This window comes from Phocoena sinus, chromosome 9, assembly GCF_008692025.1.
Source record: "Phocoena sinus isolate mPhoSin1 chromosome 9, mPhoSin1.pri, whole genome shotgun sequence".
Lineage (NCBI taxonomy): Eukaryota > Metazoa > Chordata > Mammalia > Artiodactyla > Phocoenidae > Phocoena > Phocoena sinus.
This window is the reverse complement of record NC_045771.1, coordinates 57,316,821-57,336,088: the sequence shown is the minus strand read 5'-3', so window position 1 is coordinate 57,336,088 and position 19,268 is coordinate 57,316,821. Positions and strand designations below refer to the sequence as shown.

The following is a 19,268-nucleotide window of genomic DNA, read 5'->3' as shown; positions in this document are numbered from 1 at the left end:
AAGAGCCACAACTACTGAGCCAACGTGCCACAACTACTGAAGCCTGCACACCTAGAGCCCGTACTCCACAACAAGAGAAGCCACTGCAATGGAAGCCCGCTTGCTGCAACTACTGAGCCCACGCGCCGCAACTACGGAAGACCACGAGCTCTAGGGCCCGAGTGCCAAAACTACTGAGCCCACATGCTGCAACTACGGAAGCCCGTGTGCCTAGAGCCCATGCTCCACAACAAGAGAAGCCACCGCAATGAGAAACCTGCGCACCGCAACGAAGACTATCCCCTGCTTGCCACAACTAGAGAAAGCCCGCGTGCAGCAACAAAGACTCAACGCAGCCAAATAAATAAATAAAATTATTAAAAAAGAAATAATTAGGATATCAATCCATATCTCCTAAGAATCTACTATGTGCTTACTACTGCATTAAAGTAAGCTACAGAATGGCCTTCACAAAAGAATGAACAGGAAGGACCAAAGAAAACATAACTCAAGAGTTGAACATCAGAAGGCTTGAGGCAAGGCAAGACAAAGCAATACTATGAGTACCATTATTATAATAGAATCAAATGGATTCGATATATACTACAACATGATGTAGTAGGCTATAACCAGTTCAGTGAAGAGCAGGAGCTTCAGGAGTAATTAGTATGAACAGAAAAAAAAGTCCCTTAACCTAACGCATACACTGTGTCCCCCCTCCCAGACAATGACTTTCTAGAACCCCCAGGACACAATGAGATGCTTATTCTTCCATGAGCAGCAACCATTTAAATTCACTCATACAATTCTCTCTCTTCTGGGAAGGAAGCAGGAGTAGCCATGTTAAAAAGTGCAAGTAAGAGGTAGAGTAAATGCAGTATTCACTCATACAAACTCGCTCATATGCACATTTTGTTCTGGTTCATAGAATACACACTGTTTCTAATACAGCATATGGGTGAACATCCATATAGAAAGAAACCCTTATAATTAACAATATTGTTTGAATACAGTGAAATGGCTTTTACTGAGTCTTACAGGATTAAAAATGCTTTTAATATAAAATATCAGACTAATGTTTTCTTTAAAACATGACAGATTTTAAATAAAATATGCAGCATACTTTACAGTGAGCACCTACCTGCACTTTGCTTTCATCAGCTTCTAGTGAACCCCACTGTAAACAAATCTGTGCCAGTATCTAATCAGCTAGAAAGTCACATCCAAAAGCACTCAGTTCCAAAAGTTTCTGAAGGACTCTACTTGAACACATCTTATCAAAACTGTGGTTCAGAACTGTTTTAACTAATATGATAGTCACAAGTCATGTGTGGCTATTTATATTTCAAGATAAACTAACTAAAATCAAGTACAATTGAAAATTCAGTCCCCAATCATACCAGTCACGTTTCAAGTGCTCAAAAGTCACTTATGGCTTATGGCTACCATATTGGACAGTACAAATATAGAATATTTCCATTACTGCAAAACTTCTCTTAGACCGCACTGGTCTAGAGGCACAGTCCAAGAAGACAGAGTAAAAAGCTCATGTAGAAGACTAAACGATTCTGACAATTGGCTAAAACTCCAGAATGTCTTTCTTCGTTAATATTTATTTATTGAGAGTGATGGATTAGTACATATTTTAAAGCAACATAAATTCTGCAGCAACTTAGTTTCTGATTATATTAGTATTCTTTCTAATTTTGCAGAGTTAAGAACATAGGAAATTCAGATCCCATATTAAAAGATCATGTCTTTGATATACCTGTAATCACAGCAAGACTATGAACATTTATATGATGAATGTAGTTATCCATTAAAATTCACAAGTTTTTGAAAAGGTACAAAATATAGTATGTGAAAAGTTAGTATTATGAGTATACTTTTATACGAAAAACTGTCAAACATGTAGGTGAACTACATAATAATTCCCAAGTATCAGATCAGTTACCTGCTTAATACTGTGCTGTTCTCCTTAGGAGTAGAAAAAGGTAAACAACAAGAGCTTTGGAAACACAAAAAGGAGGTGCAGGAAAATTAATTCTGTGGCAGGTTCAGTTCAAAGATTTTCAATTATTTTAAATAAATATTTGCCGTTATCTTCTGAATGTAGTAGTGCCTGCTAAGATTGTTAGCCAATATTTAAAATGTCTCATTTACTGTGTAATAATTACACACTGGGCCAGATTTAAACAAGGCAACCTGCACATTTTTCATCACCAAAATATGTCAAGGTTATAAACTAATGCTGTACTTTTTCTGTCAAAAATTTGAATAATATACAATATGTTTATCATATCAAAGCTTAAAATTAATGTATTTTAAATAAGGTGGTGGGGCACACAAAAAGCTAATATCAATAATATGTTGGATTTTTTATGGATACTTTTCAAAGTAATGTTATTTATGTATTTTATACAGAGAGAATGAATTTTACATTTACAAAAACAAATAAATTTTAAAAGAAACAGACTCCTCCCCCAAAAGGTTGACTTACTGAATCATTCCGACCAAAAAAGGTATATATTGCATACAAGTAATAATCAAATAGCTGAGACATGAAATGGATAACATCAAAAGCAATTGGTTTAAGAATGTTCATCATCTGCATATATTTACCTGAAAAGAAAAAAAATTAAATAGAAAATTAAAATCTGTTAGTCTATAATTATTAAGAAACCATAAAATTACTTTACCAAAATATTTTTTTAATGAAATATTACATTCCTCAGTCACACCAGCCATGCCTCAAGTACTCAACAGTCACTTGTAGCTAGTGGCTACTGTACTGGACAGCACTGATACAGAACAGTTATACCATCTTGGAAAGTAGTACTGGATGGCACTGATATAAAAAAATACCTACGAAGATTTTTCATATCATTATATTTTACTGTTTGTCTTATATTTATGGAACTCTTAAACTAACTCTTCTACAATGACACTGTACAAACAACACAGTTCCTCATTTCTTGGAGATTCCATTTCTAACAATGTCTTCAAAAATGTTTAGGTGTAATAAAACAAAAGACAATGTACTTGAGGAAGAGTGGGGTCTCTTCATAAGCTTATACACACATAGCAAAAGTAAAAAAACAACAAGAAAAAGGACACGTGGAAGACACTTCCCATTCCCCTGAATCCTAGCCCTGTGAAATCTAGCATCAGAGGCTAAGAACATTTCTTTATCACTACATCACTCAAGAGCTCAATACTCGCAAAGTGCCAAGAACATATCTTCCTCATTCCTTCCTTTGGAAGATGCCAATATTCCACTCTTTTTCCTCTAAACATATGACACAGTTACAGAAAAAAATTTAAAAACCAAAATGCCTGCATTCATAAACTTACTAATGTGTTTGAAGGGTGCATGGGAGATGGGCTGAATCAAATAATAAACAATAATGAGTCCCTAATTGTGTTTATTTTTTATAGGAAATAATTGGGAAAGAAGCATATCTATAAAAAAATGCTCTTCTGCAGAAGATATTAAAACAGGCCATTTGTTTTATTTCCAAATGAGCAAATAATTCAGGTGCTGGCTCTATTTTATGTAACTGCTATAAATTTTAAATTGGTACTATTGAGGACACCAGGATTCAAGAGAAAACACATTAACTGCAATAGGAAAAAGTGACAAATTTACTCGAATGGAAATGTCTACTATCAAAACCATTTCTTTATTATCTAAGAACTCAGTCCATCCGTCTTAATTTACATGAGAAATGATTCTAAATAATAGATGGTCAGGAAGACATACACATCGTAAAGTAAAAACTATTCAATTTAGATTCTGTTCTTATTCCTATTTACAAGTCTTTTGTTTCAGAATCATTCTTTGTAATTATTTCACATAACAAGACATTTAAAAAAAATCTCAATTGAAAAAAATTTGATAGTATGCTCCTAGAACATTCTGGATCACTGCAGATATTTCATTGACTGCAAACATAGCTATTTAAACTGTAACTATTTACACATTAAATAATGTGATACTGTAAAGGAAAAAAATGAAAAAATGTTATATTACTTTAATCCATAAAAGAAAATTTTGAACAGGTGAATAGTAGAATGAGGAAGGATGCAAACTTTGGGGTTGATACATATCCAGAATAAAAAGCTCCTCTCCATTCCTAATAAGATGAACCACTGTTCATATAATTCATCTTAAGAAAGGATATAAAAATGAATTCTTAATAGGTAAAAGCTGTTTTAAATGTGCATTCAGAAGGAAAAAATAACTAGATGGTCCCAAATGCTCTGAAAAAAATACATAATTATATTCATTCACTCATTCAATACATTCAACAAACACTCTTTGAAAGCTTACTATGTTCTTGGCATTGTGTTAAGACACAAGGAACTACACAGTCTCTGCTCTCTCACAGAGCTCCTTCCATGACCTTAAATGGTCATACGTGGAAGGCAGCCATTGATAAGCAGGCTGCTAGTCTATTCAAATGTAGAAGAGTGAGAACTCTGCCTTTCCAGTTCAAGAGGGCAGAGTAGGCCTTTGGAGGCCTGAGGGAACTTATGCACCCCCTCAGACTTACTAAACTAAAAGAGAATTTTACAATGAATTAAAACATCTATGAAGAGAAGTGGGTGAGAAGGTAACAGCAGGTAGGTATGATCACCAGAAAATGAGAAATCTCAAAACATTTCTAGAGCAGGGGTTGGCAAACCTTTCCTGTAAAGGACCAAAGACTAGATAGTTTAGGCTTTGTATGTCATTCAGTCTCTGTGGCAGATACTCATCTCTGCTGGTCTCTGTTTCAACTACTCAATTCTGCTGTCAGAGCACAAAAGCAGCCACAGACAGTATGTGAACAAATGAGCATGGTTGTATTCCAATAAAACGTTATTAACAAAAACAGGCAGTCAGATTGATTTGGCCTGCAGGCTATAGTTTCCCAACCCCTGTACTAGATGACAGACAGTAGATGGAAACAAGTTGATGGAAAAATGCAAAGAGAACCACAAAGAAGGTGGAAGCTGTCCGATAGGATGTGACTGCTTAAAGCAGCAGCTACAGCAAGAGAACAGGAGCAAGAAATAGGGTGGAGAAAGGACGGATTAACTGAAGGTCTACATATGGGACAAACTACCTGTCCACATGCCCCCAGTTACTGTTCCTCCCCAGCAGTTATTACTGTAGCCCCCCCACCCCTTATTAGCAGTTTCAGTTACCCACGGTCAACCTCAGTCCAAGAATATTAAATAGAAAATTCCAGAAATAAACAATTCATAAGTTTTAAATCAAGTGTTGTTCTGAATAGCATGATGAAATCTCGTGCCATCTGGTGCCATCCCTTTGTCCCGCACATTCTGCCCATTAGTCACTTAGTAGCCATCTCAGTTATCAGATCAACTGTTGTGGTATCTCAGTGCTTGTGTTCAGGTAATCCTTATTTTATTTAATTATGGCCCCAAAACGCAAGAGTAGTGATGCTGGCAATTCAGGTATGCCAAAGAGAAGTTGTAAAGTGCTTCTTTCAAGTGAAAAGGTGAAAGCTCATGACTTAATAAAGAAAGAAAAAAAGTCGTATGGTGAGGTTGCTAAGATCTGTGGTAAGAATGAATCTTCTATCTGTGAAATTTGGAAGAAGGAAAAAGAAATTCATGCTAGTTCTGTTGTCACACCTCACACTGCAAAAGATACAGCCACAGCGATAAGTGCTTAGCTAAAATGGCAAAGGCATTAAATCTGTACAATAAGATATTGTGAGAGAGACTACATTTATATAACTTTATTATAGTATATTGTTATAATTTTTCTATTTTTATTATTAGTTTTTGTTGTTAATTTCTTCCTGTGCCTAATTTATAAATTAGACTTTATTATAGGTATGTATGTATAAGAAAAGACATAGTATATATAGGGTTTGCTACTATCTGTGGTTTCAGGCATCCACAGGGGATACCTTGGAACATATCCCCCACAAATAAGGGGGGACTACTGTAGAGGCTGCCAGAATTTTCCCACAGACAAAAACAATAAAACCCCCTAGGATTCCTCTTCAAAAGAAATTAACAACCCCCCCACCCCTCAAATTGAGCAAACTTAGAAAATAAATTAGAAAAGCTAAGGTTTCTAGTGTGGATATTGGCACCACAGATTAAATTCTATCTCATTCTGGGAATTTAGGGATCTGTCCCCATAATGTAAAGGCTACCAATAAATCCACCCAGACCTGCCCTACTCTATACATAAAGTTCCTAGTCAGGATTCATTCTAAGGAGAAAGAGCCAGCTCCAACACAATTCTAGTTACTCAGCAGAGAACACCCACAATGGCTATATAGGCTTTCTATTTTAGGGAAGAATAATCAAACATCACCAGGCCCATGAGGAAAATTCAGAGACTGAACGTAAAAAGAAAAGCTGGTCCCAGAGAAAATAAAATAATTGAAGGTAAGGAAGAGAAATACAGTAATTATATAAAACCCTATAAAAGGTGAATATGGCGGGAAAAAACACAGATTATAAAGGGTTCTTAAAGATTTAAAGTCAATAAAAATGTGATTTTTTAAATAAAAAATTAAAGAAATGGGAAAAAGGAAGTCTTCCAGAAGGTACAGCAAAAAGAATATAGAAAAATATTAGAAAAATATGACAGACATAAAGGGCCAACCTAAGAGACTAAACACTTGAGTAAGGGGAAATCAAAGAAAGAGATTAAAGAAAATGGGGATGTGGAAATCCTCAAAGAAACAGTAGTATCAGTCACAGCTGAGGAGCACATGAACCTTCAGATTGAAAGGGTCATGAACTACCCAACACACTTAATGAAAAAGAACTCACACATAGATACATCAATAGAGAATTTTGAAACATCAAGGGAAAAAACACTAAAAGGTTTCAGAGAGAGAGAGAAGAAATTCACCTACAATAAAATGAATAGAACATTAGAGGTTTTAACTTTCTGAGGAAAAGTAATATTTAACGGCAATTCTATAGCCAACTAAACTGTCACTCCCTGAAAGAGCAGAATAAAGACATATTTAGACTGACAGGATTCAAAACATTTCCTTCTTATCACCCTTTTCTGGGCAATTACAACTAGAAGACAGACAAACAGAAACAAACCAAGAGATTGCCTTCACACTCCTGGTAGGGAGCAGTGGGTGGGTGGGAGACACCTGCTTTTCGCGCAAGTTCTTCTTTCCTATTTAATGTGTTGCTGTGAGAGGTGCTACCTTGATAAAACATAGAAGCATGGTTCTAAAGTTAGCCAGCCTAGTTGGAAAAATGTGGTCAGTGGCTCAAGATACGGTTCAGATGCATACCACCCTCTCTCTTCCTCTCCAGAGTTCCCTGTAGAGGGCACAGAGAGAGCAGTGGACACAGCATGCTCTGGTAACACGGAAGAAGGTTACCCAATACACAGTCCAGATAACCACAAAAGATGTCTCTTCCCAAATTACAAACTGCGAGAAGTTCTCCTCCTGCCTCCAACCTATATTATAACCTTGCTGAACTCTGTCCAGGGATTAATGCTCCAGATGTCCTCCACTGGCTGTGAAGCATGAAAGTTAAGAATGTACTGGCTCTAAGATCAGACAACCTGGTTCTGCCACTTACCAGCTGTGTGACAGACATAAGGCAAGTTATTTATCTCTGAGCTTCAATTTAGTTTGTAAAAAGGGTACTATGAAGAATTCATGAGAAAATTCATGTGAAGTGTTTACATAGCACATAATAAAAGAGCAAGAAGTCTTAGCTACCCCTGCTATTATTTTAAAATAAATATACTTATGATGAATGCAAAAAGGGAGAAGTATGTACAGGATGTTACGTGAAGGGAATCTAGCCTAATCTAGAGATGAGGAAAAGCTTCACAGGGGAAGCACTGTTTAAACTCTCATCCTTTGCAGCAACATGGATGGACCTAGAGATTATCATACTAAGCAAAGTCAGAGAAAGACAAATATCACACGATATCACTTATATGTGGAATCCAAAAAACTGATACAAATGAACTTACTTACAAAACAGAAATAGACTCACAGACATAGAAAATGAACTTATGGTTACCAAAAGCGGGGGAGGGATAATTAGGAATTTGGGGTTACAAACTACTATATATAAAATAAATAACAAGGACCTACTGTACAGCACAGGGAACTATATTCAATACCTTGTAATAACCTATAATGGAAAAGAATTTGAAAAAGAAATATATACATATATATGTATGTATATATGTATGTGTGTATATATCTATATATAACTAAATCACTTTGCTTTACACCTGAAACATTGTAAATCAACTGTACTTCAATTAAAAAAAACCCCTCTCTCACCCTAAACCTAGACCATGAGTCCTTATACTCAAGGGAAAGAGACACAGAGGGACTGGCAAAGAAACCAAGCAAGTAGCAGCATAGATGGACAAGGACTATAACCAAGAGGAACAAGACGGGGCCTGATTTACTAGCTCATCGTAGGAAACGCAGAGAGAGGAGCGTGATTACCACAGGAAAGGCGGCCCAGGGGAATTCAGTCAGTGAGCCACAACCCCTATGCAGAGGAGCGAACACAGGGTAAAAAGAAGTGCTGGAAGTGTGTGTGTGTACACACACGTGCATGGGTCGGGGGTGGGGGTGAGAGGCTCCTTCCGTTGTGGATTATTACAAGAGAGGAGCAAAAAGTGTTTCTCTAACACTCAGATTTTACAAATTAAGTTTTGTCATCCAGTGTATATTGAGCATCTACAAAAGCGAAAAGCACTTGACTGGGTGCTCTATATGCTGCAAAGATGACAAACTCTCTCCTCATGTAGGAGCTGACAATCTGATGGGGCAAAAGCAAGAACAGAATCTGAGCTGGAAGGATGTTCGTTATCCTTACTACAGTGCACTAAGTTGAGAGATCATCAATGGGTATAAAGAGCACATAAAGGCAAACTGGAAATGCTATAAATGAGGAAGGAGACTTGGAGGTCAGGAGTTTTGTTTATACCTCAGGGTATTTTAATTTTTAACCATTTTCATGCATTACTTTTTCAATTTAAAACACTCCATGATAAAATAAAAATATCAATGCCCCACCTAAAAGAATGTACCAATGAAGGAGATTTCGTCCCTCCTACTTCTGTGTTCATCATATACACTGCAACTCAGCCACAGTATGACTAAATATCCCTTATGTACATATTCTGGTTTAATGTTAAGTCCTGTGCATGTGCTGGTGTGTATTTTTTCCAGCTGCTAAAGTAATAATTTTGTTGTAAGGTCTGTAGGTTTTACAAACATGGGTTTCGGCAACCTATTTTCTGCCCCTCAGACCTATCACACCCGCTCAAGTGAGAGCTGCCTCCTTGGATACCAAGGCTACTTCAGTGATGAGACACATTCCCTAAAATTTCTCTGTCTCTGTCTGCAAGAAATCATCAGGCTAACAGGATTTTCTATTTTCACAAGCAAGCATTCTGATTGGTCCTCTGCACTTGTGAAAAACGCCAAGTCTTCAGATTTAGGTACCACCTGGGGCTGGGAAGCCCCATTAACACTCTTTTGTTTAATATCTCCTAATTATGCCAAATAAATATCACTTAAAAACAACATTTTGAATATGCCTTTAATGTTCTAAAATGTGTCTCCCAACCACTGAGTAAATTAGTTCCTTCATCTTCCCAGGCACCAAAAATTAATCTACCTTATTCATACAACTGTACTTCTGGCCTTGTAGGAAGAGACATTACTTTTGTCAGTTTATAGTCTTCAAGCACCTCTATGCAATAACAACCGTGGTTGGAATAGTGCATTTACTAGTTGGAGACCCCTTAGTGAGTGGTTCCCTTAAAGTTCTATTTTATGAATATGTACAATATGAAGATAAAGACATCCCAGGGAGAAAGTGGTAGGCATGAAAGTCTACTGGGGAATAATGGCAGCACCTACTCCCAGCCCTAAATGGAAAGACATGAAAGTTAAATTTTCATACTAGGCCTTGTTTCCTAATTGCAACTCTAGTAAAAGATCTAGTGGGAAGAAGACTGAAATGACAACGGTCAGATTCTCTTCCCTGAGTAAGGTTTTATTCAGGACTGCTCTGGCTTTATATGGCTGATTACCAAAGGCCCATAAGAATGCAGCTTTTCTGTTTCTGTAAGCCCACTGTTAGAAAACAGTGTCCACCGTGTTGGTCAGTAATCCTTATATAAGAATTCGTTGTGACTGTCTTCTGAACTTAGCACCAGCAGCACACTTCTGTCATTATAATATCCCTTCTTAGATAATGAGAATAGCACAAGGCATTGTTTCTTCATTTCCTTATGCCTATCAAGAAGTGAAGATTTGGATTTGCCTGCACTGACCTGAAAAAAACATGACTTCCCCCTCCCCAATTTTGTTGTGGCTTTATATCTGATTTGAGTGAATGTATGTCTTTTACAGTAAAAAGCAATATGATGACCTCTAGTCCGTTTTGAACTAGGTAAGGAAAAAAAATTATACAACCACTTAAATGTGGTTGATTGTACAATTTTCCCCAATTATCTGCTCTTCCCCACCTCCACTCTTGTAAGAGGATTATGCATCCTTGTCCACTGCCCTGGACTGGTTGTGCCTTCCTGTGACAGAAGTACAAGTACACTTCTCTCTTCCAGTCAAGCCTGACTTGCTATGACCAGTGACATGTCAGGGTGGCACATCAGAGTGGCAGCTTTAAGAGTCATAACATGGTTCAGCTCTACTCTTCTCCCCTAATCCCAGATTGGTGCTACTTTTTCAGCCTGCATCTCAGAACGAAGACATACATGGGGCAGAACTAAGATGATCAGGAGTCAATATGCATCATGATAAATCTCTGGGTTGAAAGCCACTGATATGTTAGGGTGTTTTGTTACTTCAGCATAACCGAGCAAAAGCTGACTTCATTCAACTACATCTCAAGCGTGTATCCAGACACCAAAAACTACAGTGAGTACCGAAGACTGAGGAGGATGACAAGGACTTTGGAATATCCATCAGTGAGGACCATATAAGGCAACTGAGCACACTGACCCTGAAGAATGGACTGGGGAAGGGGAAGTACAAGCAAAGGAAGGACAGTATACCTACCACCACATATCTGAAAAGTGACCACATGGAAAAGTAGGAGAAAAAAGTATAGACTTACTCTTTTTGCTTTTAAGGGCATAACTAAGACCAGAGGGTAGAATTAGAGACAGAGACAGAAATAGAGATTTTGGTTTACCATGAGGACAAGATTTCTACCAATTAAATCAGTCTAATAGCAGAATTGCTTCCAGCAATTGTAAGACATAAAACAGAGGCTAGATGGCCATCACATATCAGATGCAGTAAAGAAAGAAATGCTCATTCTATGGTAAATTATACCAGATGACCTCTTCAGAATTCTTCTAATTCTGATTCTGTAAATTCTAGAGACTAACTCATGATGCTAGGTTCAGTTAGCATTCTTGGATAAAGAAGGAAAGCTAATTCCCCAGCAATAATCAGCCAAACAATAGCTTTTTAGAATCTGTCATTTTTCTGTGTCATAAAAATACATAATTTTTCTTTTCTGCTCAGTTCATTATTATAATTTTCCACACTATTTTCCCTAAAAGAAAGTGGGAACTTCTTAAAAAAGTCTTCTTTATCCTATTCATTAATGAAATTTAGAAATTATCTTCAGGAACACAGACTATTTTATCAGAGCTAAGAGTAATTAAACCAGGCAACAGGAAATTATCATCTCCATAAACAGAAGACAGAGATCTTTACAGAACATCACTAAGATTCTTGACTGGTATAGATGACTTAATTAACATGAGAAGACATCTCTATAACTTATTTGTCAAATGTACAGACCTATTTGTGAAATACAAAGGCTGAGATAGCATATAAAATTTTGAAATACTGATATTAAAAAATCCATAACATCTTCAAACCTAAATATTTCATACGGCATTTCTTCATGCTATTTGCCTTCTACAAAATCATCAATAAAGGTCTTATCTGTAATAAGAACATTTCCTATGGTGTGAACATTTAGCTTATAGAACTCTTGTGTCTGAAAAAGCCAGAAAACCACTAATCACTCTGCCTATCTGACAAGAAGATTGCAAAGATCAATGAAACAATTAAGTATAAAATATTGTGCAAATATAAAACTGGTATTATCATCATCCTACATGTACCTCTAACTCACAGAGAATTTTTCCACTACATTTCTATTAATTGGAATATTTTAGGAAAAGTGGAAGATACAAATTTTAAGTAGTTAACTAAAAAAGAAAAACTGACATTAATATTAGTATTATACTATTCGGAACAATTAAGATGAGAAGGCACTGACATATGACCATCTTAAATCACTCACTGTGGTGGGCCCTGGAGTACCCAATGAAAACCCATTTGGTAACAAATGTAGACTAATTTAACTGCTATAATAATGTTTTTTTTAAAAGGTGTAGCTACTTACCAACAAGTCTTATTACATTCAGTGTTGTATTTGTTAAGATGGGTGCATTCACTTTATTTAGACTGTAATCTGATTTCTTCCTGCTTTTTAGAGTCTCTCGAGAAACGCTTAATATGAGAAAACAAAACAGATTTGCAATTAGGGTTGTCAAGTAGTAAATCAATAAGTAACTCAGCTTAGGATCTAATTTGCTAATTAGTTACTGAAAATTACCAATTAGTTACTGAAAATCTTACCACTTATTGGCTGGGGATATAGAGATTATCCTCCTGTCCTTACAGAGCTTACAGTCCAGAGGGGAAGAGAAATCAGTAAACAGAGAAATAAAGTACTATAATGTATTTCTTTGGTTCTCAGACATTAATTAACAACCATTAAAAGAAGCTATGTCACTATATTGTAGCAATGTTTTCTTAGGTCAGTCTCCCAAGGCAATAGAAATAAAAGCAAAAATAAACAGATGGTACCTAATCAAACTTATAAGCTTTTGCACAGTAAAGGAAACCATAAACAAAATGAAAAGACAACCTATAGAATGGGAGAAAATATTTGCAAATGATGTGACTGACAAGGGCTTAATTTCCAAAATATACAAACAGCTCATACAACTCAATAACAAAAAGACAACAACCCAATCAAAAAATGGGCAGAAGACCTAAATAGACATTTCTCCAAAGAAGACATACAGATGGCCAACAGGCACATGAAAAGATGCTCAGCATTGCTAATTATTAGAGAAATGCAAATCAAAACTACAATGAGGTATCAGCTCACACCAGTCAGAATGGCCATCATCAAAAGTCTATAAATAATAAATGGTGGAAAGGGTGTGGAGAAAAGGGAAGCCTCTTGCACTGTTGGTGGGAATGTAAATTGATACAGCCACTATGGAGAGCAGTATGGAGGGTCCTTAAAAAACTAAAACTAGAGTTACCACATGATCCAGCAATCCCACTACTGGGCATATATCCAGAAAAGCCAAAATCTCTAATTCAAAAAGATACATGCACCCCAAATGTTAACAGTGGCATTATTTACAACAGCCAAGACATCGAAGCAACTTAAGTGTCCATCAACAGATGAGTAGATAAAGAAGATGTGGTGTATATATACAATGGAATATTACTCATCCATAAAAAAGAATGAAATAATGCCATTTGCAGCAACATGGATGGGCCTAGAGATTATCACACTAAGTGAAGTAAGTCAGACAAAGACAAATATTATATGATATCACTTATATGTGGGATCTAAAAAATAGTACAAATGAACTTATTTACAAAACAGAAACAGACTCACAGACATAGAAAACAAACTTATGGTTACCAAAGGAGAAGTAGCGGGGGATAAGCTGGGAGTGTGGGATTAACAGATGCATAAAAATAGATATAAAATAGATAAACAACAAGCATTTACTGTATAGCATGGGGGACTATATTCAATACCTTATAATAAACTATAATGGAAAAGAATTTTTAAAAAGAATATATATACACATATATGTATAAGCAAATCACTTTGCTGTACACTGAAAACTAACACAATATTGTAAATCAACTATACTTCAATAAAAAACAAATAAATAAAATAATAAACAAAAAAAGAAGTTATGTCACTTAAAAAAATGTTCTAGGAAAATTATACATCAACTGTACCAAGCATTCTGATTTCAGACCTACAAATATGCAAAATACCTTCCTTAGAATCTGGATTAGGCATAAAGTATAATGGTAAAGTCTGGAGTTGGGGGGCAGCACTAGATTCAAAGAAAAAGTAGAAGTTATATGGTAAGTACAGAAAAAAAGGGGACAACATGTAATAAGATCGGAAGTAAGAGAACAGAGTACGCTTAAAGAAGCGCAAGGAGTTGACAGTGGTAGCCTGGAGAATGAGTGGGCAGAGGGAAATGTGGTAAGAAAGGAGGTAAATAAAGGTCAGATCACTGAAAGGAATTGAACCTCATGATTATAACGAGTATGAACCATATCTTAAATGCAGTGGTGAGCCATTAAACATTTTATCCAGGAAAATAACATGATCAAATTTGTATATAAAAGAAAAATCTAAATTTGTATCCAAGAACAGATTAGAAAGGGTTAAGACTGGAAATGGGAAGCCACGGTAAGGAGGCTGATTCAATAATCTGGCCCAGAGATTTCTGCATGAACTAGGATGGTAGCAGTGAAATACAAGAAATTTTGATAAATTCAACAGACACTTAGAAGTTGGAATTGATATACTGGTCAACTGGTTAACTGCAATCAGTAGTTTACATTGTGTATATTTCTTAGGGGTAGGTTAAAGACAGTTTAAGAGGCTGCATAACCCTACAAAGAATGTGAGGACACACACATACAGTGGCAGACGTTTGTTCACTTCAACTTAATTAGACCTTTTCTTTTAGTAAAAACATACTCAAAACACCTAATGAAAAAGTCCAACAAAATAGTTCTATTCAGTTCATAATGGATCATAGATGTAGATAATTAAATACCACATATTTGTGTAAACCAATGGAAACAAATTTCCCCAATTAAAATATCCCCAATTATATGAGTTGTTCACTTTTGAGGTGAGAGATTACATCAATCAGGGTGTCAAATCAATCAAGTATTCACTAGGTACTTTGGGGGTAAAGGGTAGGGAAGACTATACTTAAATCTATCATTAAAAATAAAGTATATTTGTGGTCACTCAATATCTGATACTCAGTCATGAAACTACCTCACTCACAAATCAGAATCAGGCCCAATTTAGAGAAGGTGACAAAAATTCTTATACAGTTACAACAGTTTTTGAAGAAGACAGTTTATCATAAAACAAAACTCAAGTACAAAAATAGGAACCTTAATAGAAGGCTCAAAATATCAATGACATTGGGAAGATTTTTCTATATTTACTAGATTGAGGCAGCAAAGCCACATACAAAACAAATGACTATTTTCCTCCTTGAGAAAAAGGAAATCAATGTGAAACAAATTGATCTATGTGAAGCATAAACCGCCTCCAAAGGCGGCACTGATTCTATAAATCAAAAGTTTGTTTTTCTGCAAAAACCACTGATCTCTAGATTAAGAGCTCTTGGGTTATACCCATTATCAAAAAAACTACATTTTTAGCCTTTCAGGAATCATTTTTAAAATACATTAATTTCTCAGGGTATGTGCCCAGTAGTGGGATTGCTGAGAGTCATGTAACACAATGTTCACTGCAGCTCTATTTACAATAGCCAGGACATGGAAGCAACCTAAGTGTCCATCAACAGATGAATGGATAAAGAAGATGTGGCACATATATACAATGGAATATTACTCAGCCATAAAAAGAAATGAAACTGAGGTATCTGTAGTGAGGTGGATGGACCTAGAGACTGTCATACAGATTGAAGCCAGAAAGAGAAAAATAAATACCGTATGCTAACACATATATATGGAACCAAAAAAAAAAAAAAAAAGGGTTCTGAAGAACCTAGGGGCAAGACAGGAATAAAGATGCAGACATAGGGAACAGACTTGAGGACACGGGGAGGGGGAAGGGTAAGCTGGGATGAAGTGAGAGAGTGGCATGGACATATATACACTACCAAATGTAAAACGGATAGCTAGTGGGAAGCAGCCACATAGCACAGGGAGATCAGCTTGGTGCTTTGTGACCACCTAGAGGGGTTGGATAGGGAGGGTGGGAGGGAAATGCAAGAGGGAGGAGATATGGGGATATATGTATAGCTGATTCACTTTGTTATAAGGCAGAAACTAACACACCATTGTAAAGCAATTATACTCCAATAAAGATGTTTAAAAAAAAAAAACAAACAGTAACTTCTGTCACATGACACTATAACCAAAAGAAAAGTTTAATGAGTTTTTTTCCTTAACCTTTCAAGTAAATCCTATATGTTAAACGTGCAACATAAAATGAGAAATACCATAAATTCCAAGAATAAATACCTTTTCACAGGAGCATCGCCTGTCTGCTCATCAACATAATCTTGTTTTAGTTCCTCAGGAACATCACTGTCACTGTCATACTCCTGATAGGCACTTTTTTCTTGTTCATCAGATTCATACTGAAAAGAACACAGTATATTATTCAACAATGGGCACGAAGAACCAACCTTTCTTGGAGTCTTTCAACACAGTAAAAAAGTATCCAATTTTATAAGAAGTACATTACAGATGAAAGTTCTTAATAACTGAGCTTTAATTTTGCCATCAAGAAATCATATTAACTTTCCATTTTCTTCTTTATCATCCTACCTTAACCAGCTCAAAAGAAAATACAAACATCATATTTCAAATGCTTATAAATGCCCAAAAGAATCTCCATATAAACAAATGAAAACAAACACATACCCTGCTAGACCTTAGAACAGGAAAAGAGTGTTTATTTGATTAAAAAAACTCTTCCTTCAAGTGGTTTCATCCTATTTATTTCCATTTTGCTAGTTCATTATAAAAAGCTTGAGAATACAATTCTGGTATGCTGGAAGTATTAAGTCAGCTTAATTAAACACAACACACATGCTAATATTCTATCTAATTCATTATGATGAGATTTAATTCCAAGGGCAACTTAGAAAATTAGGCTTAGCACCTATGGACTACTGAGAGCAAGGACAAAAATGGTGGACTTGCTCTTGAGAGGAAGAGTGCCTTTTCATCATCTTTTTGGCACCATGGCCCAGTGCCGGCAAGGGAGAAGACAGTGGAGTCCATGCACAACAAAGGAAGCAGCGGCAGTACCACCATCATCATTGCTGATTAGTATTATAAACTAATATGATTAAATAATGGCTAACATTTATTGAGTTTCCACCAAGTACTGGGCTAAGTGCTTCCATAAATTGTCTCACTGAATCTTCAAAACAATTCTATGAGGAAGTTTTGTCCCCATATGCCAGTTGAGGAGACCAGTATAATGATAATAAGGGAAGAAGTCAGTCCCCTAATTCAACAACTATTTTTTAAGAGTCTAAAGCATTACGACAGGCTGTTTTAAGATGTGGACCCTGACCCTCAGGACTTATGCTGTACCTGTGAAGATTAGATCACACATTAATAACTACAAACAAACTAATAGAGACATTCTCCCTCACTTGTACACAATGTGATCCTGGTGGCATTCAGAAAGGTGTTCTACACAAACTAGGGTCAGTTCCACAGTACAACAGATCCTCATTTCCAAGGATTCTTTATTTGCAGATTTCCCTACTCGATACAATTTGTAATCCCAACATCAATACTTCATGACACTCCTTGGTCATTCACGGATATGTGCCATGTGGAGTGGCAAACACTTTTGAGTCACCCTACATACATGTTCCCAGCTAAGAGCAAGCAAGGCGACACTCTACCTTTTTATTTCAGCTCTCCTGCTGTAAGCAAGTGCCCTTTTCAAAGTCTATTTAGTGTCACATTCTTAAAATTTTTGTACATTTTGCTGGTGATTTCACTGTTCAGAATGCCCCCCAATCATAGTACTAAAGTGCTGTCTAGTGTTCCCAAGTGCGAGAAGACTGTAATATGCCTTAAGGTAAAAATACGTATGTTAGATAAGCTTCACTCAGGCATGAGTTACAGTGCTGTTGGTCATGTGTTCAATGTTAACGAATCAGCACTATATTAAATTAGGTGTCTTTAAGGAAAAACACACATAAAACAAGGCTGTGTATGGACCAGTTGGTGAAAATGTTGTGACCAGAGGCTTGCAGATACTTAATCCCATATTTTGCTTAAGAACAACGGTTCTGTATTTGTTAATTCAGAGTTCGTGCTTACTTTATTGAACACAACTGCCAGAAATAATGAGAATCAAATGCTATGCGAGATTTAAATTAACAAATCACCAGTGCAGAGGGATATACTATTTCAAAAATATTGGAATGACTTAATTCCTTTCAGTTCAGTCTACTTTATAGAGGCAAAATGTCACAAAGAATCACTAAATTATAGTTTTAAATATGGTTCTCTATGGAATAACTTCTACTTCATGATAAAACATGATAGTGGTATATTTTCATGACAATATTTTTAAAATTATATCTTCACTTAATAACAAAAACAAACCAAAAATATGGAGACAAATTCAACAGATTTTTGTCAAACCCAAACAGTTTTCACTTCAACTTCATCAAATCTAAAATAAAAATTATACCTAGTCCCTCTGGAAATTAAATACTGTAAAAACGCCCTACAGGTAACTGTGAAGTAAGTATTTCCTCATTGTAAATATGGGGAAACTGAGGGTCACAAAATCACAATAACTTGCCAAGATCCACACAGCTAATCAATAATAAAGGTCATATTCATTCATCTGCCTGCAAACCTTTCCATTAACTCACACTACTTCTAGTTTATACTGTTTTTTGAGCTGCTCAGAGTGCTGTTAAAACATTGTATTCCTAAATCCTCAAAATATCCCTGCCAGGTAATTAAACAAGACATTACCCTGTTTCAGTTAAGGGGACATGGAAAAAAATGACTTCCTTAGTTACCCAACAAGTGGCGTTGAGAAAAAAGTACAGATGATCTATTCCTTCATACATCTGTCTATCCAATAAATCATATAATTATGCAGTGAATAAACTATGCTCCTACTCAATTAGTAACCTGGTAAGAACATAAAGTAATCTAATAACAACATAAAATAAACATAAAGGCAAAACTTATCATTCAAAAGGACAATGTCAATAAAGCATACTGGAAAGCCATTCATTACCTGTACAAGTAGTATTACAGGTGTCTAAGTACATAGGTAGGAAGGTGGGTGGTAAATGTATGAATAAATCTAGTCAATTACCTTGCTCATTGGGTACAACACGCTCAATAAGAAAATCCCACTAATGTTCCACA

General features: G+C 36.0%; 1 protein-coding gene across 3 annotated transcripts in view; it reads right to left on the bottom strand.

Moving 5' to 3' along the window:
- The window catches only part of VPS50 (VPS50 subunit of EARP/GARPII complex), a 141,254-nt gene that overhangs the window by 22,799 nt on the left and 99,187 nt on the right, over positions 1–19,268 (bottom strand). For all 3 annotated transcript variants that reach the window (XR_004351529.1, XM_032643673.1, XM_032643674.1), the window contains 3 exons: positions 16,365–16,483; positions 12,418–12,524; positions 2,480–2,601 (listed from right to left, as the gene is read on the bottom strand). Coding sequence is in view for 2 of the 3 variants with exons in the window: in XM_032643673.1 (XP_032499564.1) it covers positions 2,480–2,601; positions 12,418–12,524; positions 16,365–16,483 (348 nt within the window). In the remaining variant the exon portion in view is untranslated. The remainder of the gene's footprint in view (positions 1–2,479; positions 2,602–12,417; positions 12,525–16,364; positions 16,484–19,268) is intronic.